The 19368-nt window shown below is 53.9% G+C and overlaps 10 protein-coding genes across 10 annotated transcripts; 5 read left to right on the forward strand and 5 right to left on the reverse strand.

Annotated features, from left to right (window-relative positions):
* Nucleotides 1-10: 10 nt before the first annotated feature.
* On the reverse strand, nt 11-1920 carry BZA05DRAFT_349137 (uncharacterized protein). Its single transcript, XM_051481245.1, has 3 exons — nt 1684-1920; nt 1456-1620; nt 11-1368 (listed from the first exon to the last, which is right to left on the reverse strand). The coding sequence occupies exons 1-3, from the start codon at nt 1727-1729 to the stop codon at nt 308-310; spliced, it is 1272 nt and encodes a 423-aa protein (XP_051341961.1). The 5' UTR covers nt 1730-1920; the 3' UTR covers nt 11-307.
* A 347-nt stretch (nt 1921-2267) lies between these two features.
* On the forward strand, nt 2268-3431 carry BZA05DRAFT_389519 (40S ribosomal protein S26). Its single transcript, XM_051482786.1, has 5 exons — nt 2268-2372; nt 2434-2476; nt 2682-2809; nt 2873-2975; nt 3043-3431. The coding sequence occupies exons 2-5, from the start codon at nt 2454-2456 to the stop codon at nt 3146-3148; spliced, it is 360 nt and encodes a 119-aa protein (XP_051341962.1). The 5' UTR covers nt 2268-2372; nt 2434-2453; the 3' UTR covers nt 3149-3431.
* A 54-nt stretch (nt 3432-3485) lies between these two features.
* On the forward strand, nt 3486-4183 carry BZA05DRAFT_389521 (uncharacterized protein). Its single transcript, XM_051482787.1, has 2 exons — nt 3486-3735; nt 3807-4183. The coding sequence occupies exons 1-2, from the start codon at nt 3686-3688 to the stop codon at nt 4141-4143; spliced, it is 387 nt and encodes a 128-aa protein (XP_051341963.1). The 5' UTR covers nt 3486-3685; the 3' UTR covers nt 4144-4183.
* Nucleotides 4184-4316: 133 nt separating this feature from the next.
* Nucleotides 4317-6594, forward strand: BZA05DRAFT_369278 (nitrogen permease regulator of amino acid transport activity 3-domain-containing protein; the record flags this gene model as incomplete). The annotated part of the gene is made up of 4 exons (XM_051481614.1): nt 4317-4997; nt 5082-5340; nt 5394-5595; nt 5643-6594. 4 exons carry the CDS (start codon nt 4317-4319, stop codon nt 6517-6519), a joined length of 2019 nt encoding a protein of 672 aa, XP_051341964.1. The 3' UTR covers nt 6520-6594.
* Nucleotides 6595-6598: 4 nt separating this feature from the next.
* Nucleotides 6599-8065, reverse strand: BZA05DRAFT_369280 (uncharacterized protein). The gene is made up of 2 exons (XM_051481615.1): nt 7911-8065; nt 6599-7864 (listed from the first exon to the last, which is right to left on the reverse strand). Exons 1-2 carry the CDS (start codon nt 7919-7921, stop codon nt 6604-6606), a joined length of 1272 nt encoding a protein of 423 aa, XP_051341965.1. The 5' UTR covers nt 7922-8065; the 3' UTR covers nt 6599-6603.
* Nucleotides 8066-8134: 69 nt separating this feature from the next.
* BZA05DRAFT_389528 (RNA ligase-domain-containing protein) lies at nt 8135-11283 on the reverse strand. Its single transcript, XM_051482788.1, has one exon. The coding sequence runs from the start codon at nt 10800-10802 to the stop codon at nt 8394-8396; it is 2409 nt and encodes an 802-aa protein (XP_051341966.1). The 5' UTR covers nt 10803-11283; the 3' UTR covers nt 8135-8393.
* Nucleotides 11284-11460: 177 nt separating this feature from the next.
* Nucleotides 11461-12656, reverse strand: BZA05DRAFT_349156 (uncharacterized protein). Its single transcript, XM_051481246.1, has 2 exons — nt 12382-12656; nt 11461-12312 (listed from the first exon to the last, which is right to left on the reverse strand). The coding sequence occupies exons 1-2, from the start codon at nt 12516-12518 to the stop codon at nt 11727-11729; spliced, it is 723 nt and encodes a 240-aa protein (XP_051341967.1). The 5' UTR covers nt 12519-12656; the 3' UTR covers nt 11461-11726.
* A 697-nt stretch (nt 12657-13353) lies between these two features.
* On the reverse strand, nt 13354-13854 carry BZA05DRAFT_416401 (uncharacterized protein; the record flags this gene model as incomplete). The annotated part of the gene is made up of 2 exons (XM_051485400.1): nt 13354-13778; nt 13827-13854. The coding sequence occupies 2 exons, from the start codon at nt 13852-13854 to the stop codon at nt 13354-13356; spliced, it is 453 nt and encodes a 150-aa protein (XP_051341968.1).
* A 566-nt stretch (nt 13855-14420) lies between these two features.
* On the forward strand, nt 14421-16610 carry BZA05DRAFT_389535 (PUA-like domain-containing protein). Its single transcript, XM_051482789.1, has 4 exons — nt 14421-14656; nt 14731-15015; nt 15112-15880; nt 15938-16610. The coding sequence occupies exons 2-4, from the start codon at nt 14780-14782 to the stop codon at nt 16217-16219; spliced, it is 1287 nt and encodes a 428-aa protein (XP_051341969.1). The 5' UTR covers nt 14421-14656; nt 14731-14779; the 3' UTR covers nt 16220-16610.
* A 1091-nt stretch (nt 16611-17701) lies between these two features.
* Nucleotides 17702-18854, forward strand: BZA05DRAFT_216887 (uncharacterized protein). The gene is made up of 2 exons (XM_051479663.1): nt 17702-18214; nt 18285-18854. Exons 1-2 carry the CDS (start codon nt 17782-17784, stop codon nt 18707-18709), a joined length of 858 nt encoding a protein of 285 aa, XP_051341970.1. The 5' UTR covers nt 17702-17781; the 3' UTR covers nt 18710-18854.
* Nucleotides 18855-19368: the final 514 nt, after the last annotated feature.

A 19368-nucleotide genomic window follows, 5' to 3' on the forward strand; every position in this document is an offset into this window, starting at 1 on the left:
CAATAAGACTGGCTAAGAAGATCTCAATGTTGCTGGCCCGGAGCAGCGGGCTCTCGTGGAAAAAGTATACGCACAATCTCACCAGCCTAGGTAGAAAGTCATAAGGACCTTGATCAAAGGGTGTACTTTCAGTCCACAGGGCCAAAAACGGCCCTCATCTGCTACAGCAGGAGGTATCGATGACTCTATCCATTTTTGTAGAACCCTTTTAATTACCAAAGTAGAACGTCATCGAGAAAAAAAAAGCGAAAAAAGTTCCGATCCCAAGAGCACACACACAATCGATTCCCAAGAGTTGTTGTTGCATCTATTCGACAGCGATCTGCCGGCCACCCCTCCGTCCAGCCTCCATTCCAGCACCACTGCCACTGGGACCGCCACCGCTGCCCTGCTCCTTCTGCTGCTCCTTGGCAGCCCTCACAACCTGCAGAATGCTGCTCAGCGAGTCCTTCCACACGTCCAGACGGTCGGCGACCTGCTCCCACTCGGACATGCCGAACGTCCGGCTCTCGGCACGGTGTATCAGGAACGTCTGGTTGAGCTGCGAGAGCTTTCCCTCGACCAGGCCGGCGCGGATCACATCGATGACCCAGAGCTCGACTTCCTCCGAGGGCACGTGCAGGCGGCGCGAGATGTTGATGTAGGGGAGCTCGCGGTCGGGGCACGAGGCGGCGAGAGACGTCAGCGTGAGCAGACGGATCTTGCGGTAGGCGATGGCGTGGTCAATGCCGTTGTCGTCGACCCAGCCCTCGTGCTCGTCGTTGAACTCGATGTAGTCCTCCAACTGGCCGCCGGCAAATACATCGTACAGTTGGAACAGCTCTGGGTCGGAGTCTTGGAGAGCCTGGATGGTGGGGAAGGTGGAGAGTTCCTCGAGGTCGAGACGGCTGGGGAGGTTGATGGCCGCCTTGACGAGGCGGGTGGCGAGCTCGCGCGCTTGTGGTGCCGATGCCTCTGCGTCCGGGAATGTCTGCAGGGCCTTGACAAGGAACTTGTAGAACTGCTCTTCGTCGCTGGCCTCCTCGGCGATGTTGGCGATCTCCAGGTAGAGATCCCGGGCCTCCTCTACGCTGACCGACCACTCGGAAATCCACTTGTCGACATTCTTGAGCTGCGGGGCGAGGGTGTCGTACAGGCTGTGTGCGGCGATCACCTTCAAGGTAGTGCGGTAGACGGGGTAGCGCGCAGGGCTGTTGACGGGGAGGACATTGAAGATGGTCGACAGGACCGAGATGACCAGGGCGGGACCGTTGTGCGGTGATGTCGGCGGTGGTGTGCTCAAGACCTCGAGGAAGGTGGCAATGTAGGTAGGGAACTCGGGCGACGAGCGGGCAAGGTGGATGAGAAGGTTGAAGGCGGGGATGAACTCTGAAAGTCAAATTAGTTCGACATCGTCAATGGAAGTGGTTTCGATGTGTCGCCAAGATGGAGACAAGGCGACAAAAAAAGTCATACCTCTCTCAGGTGCCGACGACAGTGCCGCGCTCGCGGCAACAGTCCTCTTCAGCGCCTCCTCCTTCTGGTCGTTCTCCACAAAGTTCTCGATGTCCAAGCTGAGGCCTTTCGAAGGATTCGTCTTGCTTATGGTATCGATGTACTGGGCGAGCTCGACGATCTGGTCTATCCGGCGCCATCTTCATTAGCCTTTCGTCCCTCATTCACTGCCCCTCAGACATGGCATACCGGCAAAGGTCCCCTCGACCATCAACGTGTTGATTTCAGTCGCCATGATTTCGTCGGTACCGTTCGTGTCTGGCAGCAGCGGCGGCGGCGTCGTCGAAGTGTTGTGATGAGCTTCGTCGAAGCGGAGACTGATTGGGCTGGTACTAGGTCGGGTTTCGATCGATACGGCGGGGCAACACTTTTTTTTCTGCTTTAGGTTTTTGGGTGGTTTCTGTGCGAAGTTTGCCAAGCACGTGCAATAGTGGGGGAAGTCCAGCAACGAAGCGAAAACCAGCAGCAGAGAGAGCGATAATGAAATTAATAATTTGAATAGATAAATGCCCAAGTAAGTTGGACTTTGATCCTCTCTGTGAATTGCGACGATTCTATGGCTATCATCCTCCTTAGTCTGCGTTATGTTGCGCCTTCCACACATAAAAAGCGGGAAAACTCCAAAACTAAAACACAACCCGTTTTGCGTAATCGATCTTGTGTGGGATGATCTTATCTTATCTGTGGCTGATAAGGGCTTAACCCTGCACTCCCACAAACGTCACAGAGTTGTGCTGCAAATCAATCGCGCACAGAGCAAGCAAGCGTGCGTATGGAGATTCAAGCCCGCCCGCCTCAACCCCAACGAACGCCCCGAACGACAAATTAACGCCCAACGACCCCCCTACCCGCCCTTCCCGCAGTCTCCCTAGACCGTCGTAAGTTCCGGCATTTCGACTTCTACAACAAAACTCAAGTTCTGACGCTTTCGTGTTGCAGCGAGAAACCAACCGCCCAACATGGTCAAGAAGAGAGCTGCCAAGTACGTTTGCACCCCCGAGATCCCCGCAGCCCATGGCCGATTTCCGACCTGCGAGAATGCGACAAGAGGAGGATGCGGCGGAAGGGGAAAAGAAGGAGCTGGAGCTGGTCGGGAATTGGAGCAATTGGAGCTATAAAAGAGCTATGGGCGGCCGGGGATAGGCAGCAGGAGAGGATGGAAATGCTGATGATGGTTCCAACTGCAGCGGTCGCAACAAGTCCGGACGTGGACACGTCAAGCCCATCCGTTGCTCCAACTGCTCGCGATGCACCCCCAAGGACAAGGCCATCAAGAGATTCACCATCCGCAACATGGTCGAGACCGCTGCCATCCGTACGCTGCCTTGCTGGTCTCAAATACGCGAAAACGGCTACTGATTCTGTTGGTCAATGTTAGGTGATATCGAGGAGGCCACCGTCTACACCGAGTACCACCTCCCCAAGATGTACTTGAAGCTCCAGTACTGTGTCTCCTGCGCCATCCACGGCAAGATCGTTCGGTACGCGCCCACTCCTATCCTTAGATACCTTAAGCACGTCGGACACACATTAACAAGATGATTGCAGTGTCCGTTCGCGTACCGGCCGTCGCAACCGTGCTCCTCCCCCTCGTGTGAGGTACAACAAGGACGGCAAGAAGATTAACCCCAACGCTGCCGCTAAGACCGCTTAATTGCGGATATCTTGTTTGTGGTGGAATGGGAAAAATCAACTGGGCGTTTTTCATTTGCTTGGGATCGCTTTTTTTTTTCCCGGTGATCTATAATTGAACAATCCCGCGAAATGATGGCTGTATTCATGTGATTTGAGTCAAACCGCCGCTCGTCGAAGGCTCTCATGCGAACCCACTCGGTTCACTCATGTATCAAGCTTCTAAAAACCGTGTAACTGTTGAAGATGAAAGCAATGCAGCCACAAGATACCACGCCGATGTGCTCTAGAATAGCAGGCGAGCGGGTGATCGGCAGGTAGCTGACCTTCCCATCACATGAATGCAGCAGGCCACAATTCTCCGTTCTCCGAACCCTAACCGCAGCCCTGCGGAATTATCGATCCCATCTGTTCATCACGCCAGAACTCGCAACTACCGCACGGCGGCACCTACTACTCTACAGCTCCGGCCACAACGATTGTAACCACACACCGCGTCGCGAGCTTCACACAAATCAACCTACCTACCACCTACCTTCATCACCAAGCACGCAATACAATGTCAGGCTTCGGGCGCCCTCCTGGGGCAATAACCTGGTCCCCAACACCGTCTGTACTCCCCTCGCGTCCTCAATTGTTTCTCGCCCATCCCACCATATCACGTGTTGACATTCCCACAGCCCGCAGCGGGGGTCCTTCCCCCTCGACCATGACAACGAGTGCAAGCCGGTAATGGTCGAGTACCTCGCATGCCTCAAGCGCGTTCGCGGCACGAACGATCACCAATGCCGGCTCATCGCGAAAGAGTACCTCAAGTGTCGCATGGATCGGCAGCTAATGGCGAAGGACGAGATGGCGAATTTAGGGTTTCAGGAGGATGTACCAGCGGCAGCGGCGAAGGGGACGGTACAGGCGATTGAGAAATTGGCGGGGGGGGATAGGCTCGAGGAATTGAGGAGGGAGAATGCACGGCTTGTGGAGGAGAGGAAGAAACGCGAGGTAGCGGAGGGACGGTGATGATGATGGGGAAAGGCGGGGTGGGGTGTAAGATAGTTGTGTTGTACAATATTTTATTTTTGCTATCATACCATTTCCATCTTATGCACCGTGCTCATCCATGCACACTGAGCAACCGAGCATCGGAACTTGCCACCTCCCCCTCCGCACCCATCCACAGCCAGCCCAGTGCGATGTCTTGCGCGCAACCCAACCGCCTCCACCACCACAGTCTGACGCCGAACAGCTGTCTGATCGGGATCTTGCTGATAACCCGCTCCTCGGTCGGCCCAACACTGACATTCCACTACCCGCTACGGCCGCGCCTCGAATCCTCGGCGCTGACACGAAGCAACTCGCCCACTACCTCGTCGTCGTCGGAATCCTCGGGCGAAGACGATGATGCCGACGAAGGGTCGAGGACTACTACTACTGCGCCGCCGGGAGGGGCGACGGGTGGAGGTGCGGGGTATGCGGCTAGTGATACTGAGTCGAGGAGTCGGTATCATTCCGGCAGATCACGGCATGGTGGAGATGATGAGGAAAAGTCTGGGAAGGTGAAGAAGAAACATGGCGAGTACAATCACGTACTGGGATTCGAAAGCGACTTTCTGGCCGGGCTGTTGGCACCACGCATGGCCGCGGCTAAGGGGAGGTTTGAAATGAGTGTAGACGATGTGGTGTTCCTGGGTGCACCGGTGCATGTCAGGCCAGATGGATTGTGGAGGAAGCGCAAGAAGCGGAGGAGGAAGAGTGAGCCTGATAATGGCGAGGAAGAGGAGGAGGAAGAAGGGGAGGCGAAAGAAAATGTGGCGGATTGGAACGTCGCCGCAGAAGGGGATGAGCAGGGGGAGAATGGGGAGACTGGGTTAAATGTTGTCCCTGCTGCGGCCGCGGGGATGGTGGGTGCGGAGGGGGACCACGGTGGTAATGGGAATGCGAATGCGAATGGCGGGGAGCACCATCACGATGGCGATGCGGACGACGAGCGCGACGACGACGGTGACACGCTGAAGGGCTCCGGCACGATGAACATGTTCCACGTTGTCTTCGTCCTCAACCCACCGGAGCTAGAATATCACTTTCGGGTCAAGGAGATGTTCGAATATGTGGTGAAGCGGTTCTCTCGCGCGCTCAAGTACGAGCAGGCCAAGGATGGGTATGTGTGGCGGGAGGCGGAGAAGATCTCGCGCATGAAAGATCAGGCGGCTCAGAAAGGTTTGGTTTTGCTCCACCGTTTGTATCTGTTGCGTGCTGATCTGTGGATGAAGATACGAGCTTTGGGGAGCTGTGGAGGCAGATACTGGAACAGAGTAACCTGGCCTACGCTATTTCGCGCATCTATAGCGATATCTCGCAGAGCAAGATTGCCCATGTACTGCTCAACAACTCGCTGGGACTTTCGCTACAGATCCCGATTGTCTCCGAGATCGCAGTGTTGCCAACACTCACGGATCCGCAAGTGCCTGGCCTGTTTGTCTCCCTCTATCCCCTGATGTATCGTCACTAACACCAGCCAGGCCATTGACAACAGCCAATTCATTCGGCGACGACGAAACTGAGGGCGATGTGTTGCTCGCAAAGCACTTTACCCTCCTCTTCCTCGAAGACGTCGAGTCAATCCTCAAAGAAATCGCCGCCGAAGCATCCGAATCATCAGCGTCACTCGCACACTTCGTTAAATCCGTGAAGCCTACGCTCTCCTTCATCCAAATTTCGCAGCAATGCGGAATTCAACTCCAAGATATCCAAACCCTAGCACGGCACCTTGTGCACTGGCGCAAAGCACGGGCAATCCCCCCGATTCACCAGCGGGATACTTACATTGTCTCACCGAACGCGGACATGAAGCGGCTGTCGAGCCTAATCCCGCTCTATGCCAAAACTTTCCCCACACTTCCCGCTCTGCCAGTCATGTTATCGCTCCTCTCGGGAAAGCCAAAGCCATACGTTACCTTCATCCCCACCCGCGACCACCGCGGCGCATACCTTGAGATCCTGACCTGGCTCATCCGCTACAGCCTCGTCACACAACTACGTAACTTCGCCTGGGTGAAGATTCCAATACACGTCAAGATGGCAGTGCATAAAGAACGGCAGATGCAGATGTCCCCCCAGCCGCCGGAGCCGATCGAGGATGACGTCGACGAGAAGCTGGAGGAAGAGAGCTTTGTGCTGGAACCTAGTAGGGCCAGTGGCATCGAGAGTGCGTGGTTGGAGATGTGTACGCGCCACCAGCCCAAGGATGTGAAGATTCTTTTTGAGAGGATGGCGAAATATCTGAATGGGCAGCATGCGCTGGAGAAGATTGCGATTAGGGAGGGGATTAGTCGGAGAGAAGTCAGGAGAGTCCTGGTGGCTATGGAGTCGGTGTTGGTTTATGCTAAACACTGGTAGATGGAGAGTACTCTAGAATAATGTTCTTGTAGAAGCTGTAATCAAAAGGATCATCATGGGTATCAATCATTACATAAATCTTGCTCACAACTCATCCTTCACATCCTCCTCAGGCTCCACCACAGTCCTCCCCTTCACTGGTTTCTCATCACAAACGACCACTCCGTGATCCAGCAGACTAACGCCCACATACTTCCCGCCCTCCAGCACTGCACCAGTACTAACCGGGCCATAAAACCCACCATCATCCACAAATACCGTCTCCCATCTCCACTCTTCCCTCCTTAGGGCTGAATTGGCAACATCATACTTCCTCTTCACGACCTCGACGGCGTCCTCCCGCATCTTCAGCAGTGGCAGCACCTTGGCCGTCAGTCCTCCGGGCTTCCTCGCCTCCGGGTTCTTACTGCTCTCTAACATTCCCCGCAGCGACGTGAAACCACTAACAAACAGCTCTCCAGCCGTAAACACGAGATTATCCGCCAGCACCGCGGCCCTGAGAAACATCGCGCCGCCGATCCTAGCCGGATCCGCCGGATCGTACTCGAATTCGTATATGCCCTTCAACGTGGCGACAGCCCAAACACGGTTCGTAGCAGTATCCACGGCCACACCATTCCCGAGCGCCAAGCGCGAGATCATATGTGCCTTCTCTATGCTGACCCCTCCCTCGCTATCGCTCGCAAGGGCAACGTGGACCAGACTCCCGCCGGGCGCAGCGGTCAGCAGCTCCGCCGCCAGCGCAATTACGTGCGCCGCGCCGCGCCGCGCGAACAGCAGGTCGTTGGTGAGATAGAACCCGTCCGGCCCCGTGGCGGCAACGGAGTTGGGCGAGGCGATGCGCGGGTGCTCCAGTGTTGCCACGTGTGTGGCCGCGCCGGTGGAGAGGGCTAGGTCGAAGACCTCGACCCGCGGCCCAGCACGCGCCTGGTTCACGACAAAGAATCGTGTTCCCGAGGTGGTGTTCGTGGCCGAGATGCCGAGCGGGCGGAAGTCCGAGATGCCCAGGTGTGCCCTCGTCGGCGCCGACGCTGGTGAGGCGGGGTTGTAGATCCAGACCTCGCCCACGGGCAGCCCTGCCGGGATGTTCCCCGTTATGTGGTCCCATTGGAGCCGTGAGGGATCGCAGGCGAGCAGGAGCAGCGGCGAATTCGGGATCGTGCTGAAGTCTTCACAGTAGGCGAGGAGCGGGCGGTGGTGCACGGCGCAGGTGTGCGGTGTTGCGATTGCCGGGAGCGGCGGGACGAGGAAGAACGGTGAGCGCAGGGTGAGCGTCTTCCACAGGAGCGCGAGGAAGGAGATGAGCCCTATCCAGCGAAGCTGGGTGTTGGTTACGGGGAGGGCACTGAGAATGTTAGTGAGTACCTATGATGGAGGAGAGACATAGTTACGGTGGTGCCATGGAGGTGATCGGTTGGGGTTTCTAGATGACAGTGGGCATGATGTGAGGTTAAGGTTATGGCCTACATAGACGTTGAGGTCTATATAAATAAAGCTGAGATGCGTTGTTGGTGGGCTGATAACGGGAATGACGGTAGGCACGCATTGATTGGCAGGCGCGCTAATGGATTGCTTTAGACGTGATTCAATAGGCAGGTGATACCGCGATGGATGTCACCCGCACTCACTTCACTTTTTTTTCTAGAAGGCTGACAAAAGTAGCCATTGATTCCGTCTCATCCTCCACAGCTACAGTCCAAAATTTCACCCAATTCGTCCCTTCTGTAAAAGAAACCCGCCAACCCATCTTATCGAAAAAGAAACCGCATGTGCAAACTAGTATAGTACAAAAGAATTCCCGTTGAACACCAAGGATCCGATCGTCACAGCAACTTCGTTACAAAGAAAGCCTCTGCGCCGCAGCATGGTGATTTCTAAAACTTCCCATTCTTCACTCCTTCCACCTTTCCGGTCACCTCGATACCCTCCGCCGAAAGATCAATCTGCTCGACTCCGATGTCGCCATTCCTCCACTTGCCCTCGAGCATATCGTTTGACTCCTTTGGCTTAACGCCAACAGAGGTTCCGACTGTGACGTGGGGGATGTTGTTGGCACATTCCCACTTGTCGCCGACGAGGCTGGCAGTGATGGCCATGACACGTCCGTCCCAGACCACGGACTCGAGTTTGATTGTGCCGGTACCCATAGGTTCGCCCACCGCCTTCGCGTCGCTGTAGAGCTTAATGTAGCGCTCCCACATTTCCTTGTTCTGTGACTTGTTGGCATTGTGAAGGAGGGTTACGTGAAACTTTTGCTGTACACGGTGGGCGGACTTGAGCTCGTAGTAATAGGCACGCTTCTCCTCGGGGGCTGTGGCGATCGCCTTCTCGACGGCTGAGACTATGATGCTGGGAGGGAGGGAAACGCTGAAGTAGTCAACGTCCACCTTCTTCGACGTCTGTTGCTGGGGTTGCGTCTGCGCTCTCTTCGGGGCTGGCGTGGCGGAGCCCTTGATGGTGTGTTTGATCGCTGGCTTGTACTCATCGAAGGAAGCCTTGATCGCATCGTCCAGCGCTGCGGCGGATGGAATCTCAGGCACCAGCTTGGGATAGGCATGGTGGAGCGCCTTGACCACAGTCTCGAGGTTCTCCCTGGATTCCTTGAGCGGATCAAGATCGATGACATTGTCAAAGGAGCGGTCAGGGAATTCGTCGATATCCACCGACTGAAACCGATTCAAAAAGCCCTCCATAATTCCGATAATCTCGCTGTTGTTCTTGGTAGCGGCATGGATGGTCTGATGGTTGTCGCCACGGCTGAGTACGCGCTTTCGGGTGATCTCTCGAATCTTGTCTTGGAGGTCCTTGTCGGTGCTGCTGTGGTGGACGTAATTAAGGGCAACAAAATGCGCCTGGTTGACCCCGGGGCTCATGTCGTCGATTAGCTGCTTGCGTTCGCGCTTTTGATGATTGTTTCGGTCTGCAATCACCGCAGGGCAAACCACGAGTGCCTTGGTGCAAGCGGCTGCAAAAGCCTGGGGCTTTCCCTTGCGAGCGGTGAGGTTGTCGTTCTGAATGTGAGACCAGCCAAAGAGTTTGGTCAACGCATGCGCAACAGTCGTCTTTCCGCAACCAATTGTAGCGACCGGAACGAGTACGAGCTTCAGGTTGCTGTCCTGACCTGTTCCCTTCTCTTCTAAGTCCATCCTGACGATATCGGCGCCCTTGAGACCGCTGTGGGCAAGGTATGCGTTTCGCAATTTGATGATGCCGTGGTTCATCTTGTATTGATCGGCCGCACCCTTGTTCTGAATGAAGTATGCAGAAGCAAACTTCAAGTACTCTCTGGTGATTTCCTTGTGGTTTCGGTACCTCGGTTCCTTTCCGGCAATCAGGGCCTTGGTGCATTCTCGCCACTGCCGGTACAGAAGGTAAGGCTCCTCGAACTTGTACTTAAAGAACCAGTCCTCCCAGTTGGGGTCGCTGGCATCAGTTCTCGCTTTGCATCGAATGACGAAACCCTCCACATCCTTCCCATCCCACGAACCCGTCTCCGCAGCTTCTTCCAGGAACTTCCGGAGCTGCTGAACATCATCCTTAACGACATAGTCGATCTTGCGGAACGCCCACTCCTCGGCAAACTTGTGCACCTCCGGCATCGAGTATGTCGCAAAATCTCCGAGGTTGTAGTTGATACCGTGAAGGTAGAGACCGGCCTGATCTCCCTCATACGCCAGGATATGCTCCTCAAAAGAATCATCACACAGCTCCGCCACGGCGGTAACATTGGCGTTGTAGAGCGTCTCCGCCAGATCCCGCCTCGTCTTCCCAATCTGCGCCAACTGCTTATCGACCCATCGCTCGCCAACAATCGCATGCGACGCTTCAGTCTCCTCCCTCGCACCAGTTGAATGCTTACTGCACACTAACAAGGTCCCATCCGGCAATCCCGAGATGAAAATGATGCACCCATTCTCCTTCACGGTGACTTCATATGGGGCCTTCGTATTGTCCGCAATCCACTCCCATTTGGTGCACTTCACCTCGTTAATGTTGAAGAATTTATCGTAACCGCGGATGGCGATGCGGTAGTTCCCGGAAACCTTGTCGCGCCATGTGAAGAGTCCGCGTGCGTATGTGGGGAGAGTGTGCTTCTTGAAGTCCTGCTCCTGGAATTTCCACGAGTCTACATTGTGCACAGTGTCTTCGATCGTGAAAGTGCTCTTTTTGCAGGAGAAGCCGTGCTCTTTGGGCTTTTTGCCGATGCCTGATTCGAGACGTGCGACAAGGGCGTTGACTGTGGCGGGGTCTTGGGGTTTACTGAGGGCGGGATCGGCCGACATTGCGTGCGAGAAGGGTTGCTTGGTGGAAAGATAGCGGCGGTGATGCTGGTGTAGTGAGGGGTAGATGGTATGATATAAGGAGCGGGAGACAAAGCCGACAGGGGTTTTGGAAGAGGGTTCAAACTCGTAGGGTCTCTAAAGAAGTCCGTGATGTTCTTTATTTGCGGGTGGAGGGGAAACAGATGCATACCTGCAAGCCGCTACCGCGCTAATGACGTTGACTCTTCGTAAGGCTGAACCCGAGGTGCATACGGTGAGTGCTCCACGCAGGCGATGAGTCAGGGCAAACGATGTGACACATCTAGACATGATTGGGTACACTCAGTACTTCTGGCTGAGTATACTGATAACTGCCAAACACTCTGTTCACCTCAAAGTTCTCCGGAAACTGAAACTGGACAGTATTCGGTGCCCCGGCGGGGAACTGGATTTGGCTCTAAAACTGGAACTGGAAACTGAGGCTATCCAAACGGGCCCTAAAACTTTCGGCGCCGAGAAGGAAGGTGGTGATCGAGGTGGAGCTCTTCTTGCGGTGAAGGATAATGAACAGATGCGCGCAAGAAAGAAGGTCTCAAGGGTATTTCCAAGAATTATTCACCAGGAGGGATGTGCAGACGCCAATTGACTTCCGCCTAAGCAGTCACTTTTGTGTGCAGATCGCCCGGGAAAGTCACGGTCCATATTGCCAGACAAAATCCAGCAATGTTTCCTTCAGTCCATGATCCTCACTTCTCAGCTGAGTATTCAAAACAGCTCTAAGATGCAAACTATGGTTACAAGTCACAATTAGGTAGAATGCCAGCAGAAAGACAAAAGCCCATGGTAAAAACAGTTCCTCCAAGTCAGACTAGGTTGAGCGTCCGGTGGCGTAGTCCTCTCGTATGACTTTCCCACACACCCCTCCCCCTCGATCTGCCCCCATGTTTAATGCCTCGGGGCCAACCCAGGTACACCGGCGTACCTCTCCTCTCTCTCGGTCTTAAAGAACAATTGCAGAAAGAACTCCTTCTGATCGGCGTCATAATGCGTCCAAAACTTCCCCGGGCTCCGATCCACCTCCTTCGCCTGCAGCTTAAACGAGACAGTCTCGTACGGTTCCGCAGCGACCAGTAGGTACTGATAGTTTTTATCCGGGGGGACCTCGATGCGCTGTTCAAACGCACTCATGAACCGGTACCTGGGCTTAATCTCCGTACCGATCTCGGGGTACTGCAGCTGAAACAACAGCCCAAGCTGCCTCGTGACCGGATCTCGAATCTTGGTGATTTTGTACCCCGGCCGTCCGATTTTGATCAAGTTCTTCCGTGGCGCGATCAACTGCTGCCCGATCATCCCCTGCGGTAGACCGGTTATCGGATCTAGGTTTTTCCCTTCTTTTGCCTCGCGCGCGGCGCGCCGCGCAAGGTTCGTTTGGTGCTTGCGGCCCTGTGTGTGCGCGAGGTAGGATCCATCGTTCTGGTGCACGGTGAGACAGAGACGGCATTCGAAGGAGCCGACGTGGTTGCGGAAGCTGTGGGAAGCAAAGATCGGTCAGTATCAGCTTGTATAGACGCGACGCTCGGCAAGAGTCAAGACTCACAAGTATGGATCCTTGTCAAGATCGATAGTCTCGAGCGCGAGCTTGCGCAGACGCTCGCGGCGGTCTTGGTTGCTGGCGGAGTGCGAGGCGACACCGCCACCACCCATCTTCGAGCCAACACGTCCTTCGTAGGCCATAGTTTATCGTTTTATTCGTCTTTGAGAGGATGCAATGTGGGGTTTTCGGGGCGAGAATCGTGAATGTCCGTCGTGGTGCTGGTGGTGCTGGTGGTGTTGGTGGCCGAGGGTTGGTTCTAAATTCTGGGGGACGTGTCGCGCTCAAGGTTGAAGATTGGGCTTGGCATACACTAAAATGAGGACACTATGTATCACTAAGCTGCAGGGGATCCTTGACACTTGGCGACCCGGAATCGAGTGACAGCTCATGTAGTTATTCGTGCCGACAGCTTCTGCAGTCGCTCCGGACGCAACAAAATCCACCCGTTCTCCACCAATATTGGTCCAAACAACAGGATTAAAGATTTCTAGTAAGGCTGAGAAGTAGGAGAGTCCAGTAGAAAAGAAATATTACTCATGGCTGTGGAACGTAGCGTCGAGGGCGCCGTATGTAGTGTTGAAGGATTCGGATACAATGTTGCTATATAAGGAAATGGAGCACTTAACCGAAAACAAAATCATCGCCTCACAAGCCACACCAGGTATGATACCTATGCCAGCCACACCCGGTTCAGACAAGGCCCGAGCGGCTTGTCCTCATCTTTGTTGGATCGTCTACATAATTACTGTCGCACTCACGTGCCTAGAAGCTAACTGTTTGCCCACAATCACTATTTCTCACAACAAAAACGGAACACACATTACGAAGGCCATCGGGTATGTCCCATCTAATCGTCTACTCGCATACAGACAGCTTAAACTCTTTTTAAGCCGGGGATCGAAACTGAAAGATCGCAGTTGAGGGATTGAGTTCTCCACTCTCGTGGGTAGAGTATCCTTGGTGGCGGGGCCTCGATTAGTTGACGTTGACGCAACCATGATCGGAAGTAGGGGCGTTACCATCCAGCAGGTTCGGCATCTTGTTCTCATTGTCTCTGTATTCACGAGTGACTGGCTTGTTTTCGTCTCCACCAGCCACTCCGCCTTCGCGACGCAGCTTTAGAAGGTTCAACTCCTTGTCCAGGCGGTCACGCAGACACTTGATGTCATTGAAGACCTGGAAAAAAGCGCCAGCTACAGCTTCACGGGCGTGGTAGCCGGGTATAGCATCGGCAATACTGATCACTCTCACGAGAAGCTCAAAGCTAGTATCGTGAGGGTTCACAAGCCCGTAGGCCGCGAAGCCAACCAGTGGGTTCTCGTGGAGCTTGGAAACCAGCAGATCACCGAGACGCCAGTCCTCCTTGTTGAAATAAAAGAAGGCGCCTTTGGTAAAAGTACCTACTTCATGTTAGAAAGACTTAGGAGGTAATAGATAGTGCAAATGACCTTGGAGGAGGTCGAAGTGCACCTCCATTCGGTCGGTGCGCCTGCTCGAGTCAGCCAGTGAAATTTCATCCAAATTAAAAGGGCGAAGTTCTTACAGCTGCTCTCCAATATAGAATTGAAGGATGCCAGTATTGTTGAATCCGACCGGCGGAATCTGCCTGTACTGCTGTCTTGATTCTTCCATGGGTATAGGTGCAGGTGGTATTGTAGCGGTATTCTGTAGATATTTGCAGGCGGCGGTAGAAGGGAGAGCTGTGGTGAAGTGGTAGTAGAAATGACAGGTGGGTTGCAGTGAGTTGTTTTTGGGCGAATAAGGGCGGCCTGACCCAGCGGTAAAAGCTATACGATTTAAAAATCTCAAACAACTCATCGCAAACACTGGTTGCATCTCTGGCACTCGCTCTACTTCTTTTCGAAGCATCACTACCGGTACTGTAGCTTGTATGGTAGATACATATATTCGTTTCATTTTTTTGTGCGACTAAGAGGCCATTCGAAACGCTCTTGTCACCACATCCCACTTAAGCAACCCTGCAGTACATAATACGTCCATGGCGAGGAGCCCTACCCCGGTCCCGGATTGAAAAACGGTTAGGCGTTCACTCGGCAGGCACCACAACAATCCTCCCGCTGTTATGTACTTCTAACAGCAGCTGAGCTCTTCCTCCCTCCACTGCACGCACCGTCTTCAACTCTTCATCCACAGAACACAACAGCCTCGTAACTTCGGAAGTGAATCCCACAGCTTTTCTTAGGCCTCTTCGGTCTTCACCCGAATAAACAGAGACAGCATTAACATCCATATTTCAGCGCTCGACATTTACTAGAAAGTAAGTCACGTTGATGGACCGGGGGTCGACCGAACTACTTACCGAGCGCATAGAGAATTGACAACGAGTCCCAGATAACCAGATAGTCCGAGCATTTTCCCAAGACAACTTCAAGATATAACAATGTCTGCCGACAAGATGGAGCTTGACCTCACCGAAATGGAGCTTGACCCAGTCATAGTGGAGTCGGAAGAGCTTGACGCAGGCAACAAGGGAAGAGCCCAAAAGGATGGGGATGTGCAGAACGATTCCGATACGGAGGACCTTTCAAGTGTCGAGGACAGCGGGGACATCAAGGACGTGGTCGATATGGAGGATGGCGGTGACTCTAATCGCGCAAATGAGTACGAGCTCTGGGTGTAAGTTGCTCCCCAATCCGTCTAACTTCCATCCTCATACCTCTCAAGCTCGTTTATGATCCCGAAGAAACTAAGTTTCAAATTTTCGATTTTCAGGAATCAGCAGCGCGAGCAGAGCAAGGCTATTCTTGAACAGCTTATGTCTAACAAAAGCTCCGTACTCCCGACTTCTTCCAAGAAGTCAGGTAGGAACAACCGCATTACGAAGGCTCGTGTGCTAGACCAAGAACCCAGACGCTCTAAGAGGGTGATGGTGCAGGCTGCATGCCGGGAGAGTTTGGAATCTCACACCGATCCCGCCCCGCTGAATCCCGCTAAGAACTACAGTCCGGAGCCGAAGACACCCAAGCTCCGTGTTGACGGCAAGCGTTTCGGTGCGATCCCGGGCGTCAGCATCGGCGACGTGTGGGAGTTTCGCATCAAACTAGGCGCGGCCGGAGTTCATCCTCCTCCTGTCGGCGGAATCTTCGGGGGCCCAGAGTCGGGTGCGTACTCGGTCGTCCTGTCCGCAGGATACCCGGAGGATGTCGATGAGGGCGACAAGTTCACCTACACCGGTGCGGGTGGCCGGGAACTGAAAAGGAAGAACTTGCGCACGGCCACACAGAGTAAGGACCAAGAACTCGTCCGTGGAAATGCTGGCCTGCACAAGAGCTTCCAGACGGGAAATCCTGTACGCGTAGTTCGCGGGTACAAGAACCCGTTAGGGCCCGAGACCGGGTATCGCTACGATGGCCTTTACAAGGTCGTCAATGCGTATACCGCCAAGAGCCAGGATGGAAAATTCCTGGTTTGGCAGTTCGATTTCGAGAAGATCCCCGGCCAAAAAACCGTGAACTACCATGCAAAGGAAATCAAATCCAAGGTAAATAATCTAGAGAATGTCGACGAGAATAAGGCCGCGATGCTGACTGGACGGAAGAACGAGACAGCAGATACCAATGCTGAAGCCGGGCCATCTCCGCCTGCCACCGATGGGGAGGACGACATTTCTGGAGCCCTGACCTCGTCGCCTGCCACCGATTCGGAGGACGATAACACTGGAGCCCCGACCTCGCCGCCTATCACCGATATGGAGGACAACAATAATGGAGCCGCGCTGTCACCGGCTACCACCGACACGGAGAACGACAATGCTGGAGCCCTTACCTCGCCGCCTGCCACCTATGGGGAGGACAACAAGGCTGACAAGGACGACTGTTGAAGGACATACAAATTGACGAGGAAACCTTACCGGTGTTTGAGCAGAGGACCGCCATGGCCTAAAACCTTGGGTCAGTTTGGTCGATTAAGGTTTGGAGTTGGAATAGTGCGTCTTTCGGTCAGTTTCTGAGATGAATGGAGTTCGGTTGCTTTTCACGTTTTCTTTTTCTTCTTCTTCTTTTCTTCTTCTTCTTTATCTTCGTGAATGGTCAATTATCTAAGAAAGTACATACTTCCTAAGTACATTAGGTAGGTACATCAGTATGTAAGTAATTGTAGATGTGTTGATGGGTTATGCTGCGCTGCGTTGTAAATTTGGAAAGGCTGGATAATACCATTTGCTTCAAGAATTATTTTCTCTTTCTCTCTTTCTCTTTCCTCTTTTATGTACCTATATACAAATAGATAATAATCCGCTTTCCCTTCTAAAGCTTATAGAGCACTCACAACTGAATTCATCGGCAGTTTCTTAATAGCAATACCCACTTTGGTCAATCCCGGGTCAGCGTCTGATAGGTATTGCTTGCGGAGTGGTGATGGATCATGGATCCATGGAGTCCACGGTCCACCCTCTGCCCCCTGAGCTCAACAACCACATCAGTGATCACTATCTTAGCCCTCGAGGACGAACGACATGGGCAACTAAGCGGGACAGCATGCATGCAACATGGCCTTACCTACTTACTTGCCTATTGGTTTACCGATTCAATGCACTGCACAGGGTTGGTTGGTTGGTTGGTTGGACATTGCCTTTGAGGTTACGGTTTACATAGGTACTGAATGTTTGTCACCAACTGGCAACGTCCACTCTGGCATTGTGGTTCAGTGATTCGGTGATTCGGCGATTCAGTGATTCGGTGGTTTAGTGATTTAGTGGTTCGGTGGTTCAGTGATTCAGTGATTCAGTGGGGTACCGTACTACTGTACGTAGTGGCCGGTTTTTCCGAAGGGATCAAGAATCGGTGGAGATTCGAGAGTGCTGTCACTCGCGGCCGCGATTGGGGCACGGTACTATAGTTATGGCCGGAAAGACTCATGGTTGGTTCGCCTGGTTCCTGCACTTCCGAGAGGTTTTTATTTCGAGAGGCAGGCGACTAAGAGCTTTGTAACAATAATGGTATTCCTCAATGTGAGTGCTGTACAATACATACAATCCTCCGTGTTTAAGAAAGTGCGATAAGTACAAACAACAAGGGTCCTTTCGGCTTCTGTGACGAGATGATATCGCATGAGCATACTACATAATTCGGTAGAACCGCGCCAAAATAATCAAAAACAAACAAGCGCAATCCATGAATCCCATCATGGATTGAATTTAGAAAAGTTAGATCGTCTTGAGCCACTTTTGAATGGACGCTTGTGGTTGTGGTTGTGGCTGTGGTCGCGGCCGTGGTTTCGGTGAACGTATGTACTCTAGACACGCGACGCGATGAGGCGCTTGTAAGCGGCGCCAGCTTGCATTGTTCCCTCGGCCAGCACCACCGGCACCACCACCATCTACAACACCTCCACCTCCACCGAACCACACGCGACCGACAACACCACGCGCGCGCGCCACCCACAATGTCGACGCCCTCCTCCCCACTTTCGCCATACTCCTCGCCCTCCCCCCCGCCGCCCAAGCGCCGGGCCTCCACCGCCTTCAGCTCTCCGCACTCGTCTGACCACGAGCACCCGGACCTGCTATCCTCCGACGTCTCATCGGACACCAGCGGCTCGGTTCCGGGCTCGCCGGGCCCTGCGGACACGCACGATGACGACGGCCCCGCGGAGCAGGTCTCGGTGTGCCGCTGGGACGGGTGCCTCGCGGACATGGGGAACATGGACGATCTCGTCAAGCACATACACGAGGAGCACATCGGCACGCGCAAGGCGACGTATGCGTGCATGTGGGACGATTGCATGCGCAAGGGGATTACACATGCGAGTGGCTATGCGCTCCGCGCGCACATGAGGAGCCATACCAAGGAGAAGCCGTTTTATTGCTCGCTGCCGGGTAGGTTGCTCCGATACAACGCTGGATGGGGGGAGGAACGACGGGCGCTAATGCGACGCCGCGCTGCTAGAGTGCGATAGGAGTTTTACCCGCTCAGATGCCCTGGCGAAACATATGCGCACTGTGCACGAGACGGAGGCCCTGCGCCCCTCCGATCCGGTACCGAAGAGTCATCCGCTACACCCGCACAATGCGCCGAGAAAGGCAAGAGCTGGAGGAGGCGCGAGGACTGATCGCTCAGCACCCGCATTTTACGGGGCTGAAGACGGCTACGACAGCGATGAGGAAAAGCTCCCGCCGAAGGAGCTGCTGAGGTTGCTGAAGCAGAAGCAGACATGGGCCGAGAGGGAACAGCAGGACCTCACGGATGCTCTGGCGAAGTTGGAGGGGAAGAGGAAGGAGGCGTGGGTTAAGAAGGAGATGCTGCTCAACAGAGTGCTGGATATGGAGTTGGGCGAGGAGGAGGCCCGGAAGGTTAGCTTGGATTGGGTGTAGCAGATGCTGGGACATCGATCAAGGTCATGGGAGTACGGAGTTTGCTTTTGCGGTCTGTTATGTTGCTTTGATATACTGGTATGCGCGGTTGCGATTGTGGATGAATTTGAAAAGCAATATTCTGCCTGGCTAATTGGTGTTTTACTGATGTACGCAAAATGTGATTTCGGACGAGCCATTGGGGGATGTCGTATACGCTCTGGGCTGCTTCCGTCTCGTAACTTCAAGCTCGGATATGATCCGACACCACCAGCTCTAGATCCTGCTTGCCTTTAACTATAATCTCGCCGATGCTACTCCTCCTGCACTCTTCGGGCCTCGGTCGGAAAGAGCGTAGGTCCGATGATTGCGGGCCCAGGGCCAGCCCCATATTTCGCTCAAGCGAGACACTTTCCAGCACTCATCCAGTGGCCAGTCACGTTGTAGGCATCATAGGTTCCTGTTCAGACATCACTGTCAATTCCAATTCCTATTATCTTGTGAAGCAGAATCTCTCGCGCGAGAACAGAACAAAATCATCACAGCATCCACGCAATACGGCACCGGTATATAGATACTTCCTCTCCACTTTGAATGGTGATCCCGTAGATACGCACTTCGGCACCGTTTGCCTTACGTCATCACGGAAGCAACCCGCAAAAAGGCGGCTCTCCCGTGTC

The sequence above is a fragment of the Tricharina praecox genome (genome assembly GCF_024521635.1).
Source record: "Tricharina praecox strain CBS 144465 chromosome Unknown BZA05scaffold_5, whole genome shotgun sequence".
NCBI classification, from domain to species: Eukaryota; Fungi; Ascomycota; class Pezizomycetes; order Pezizales; family Pyronemataceae; genus Tricharina; species Tricharina praecox.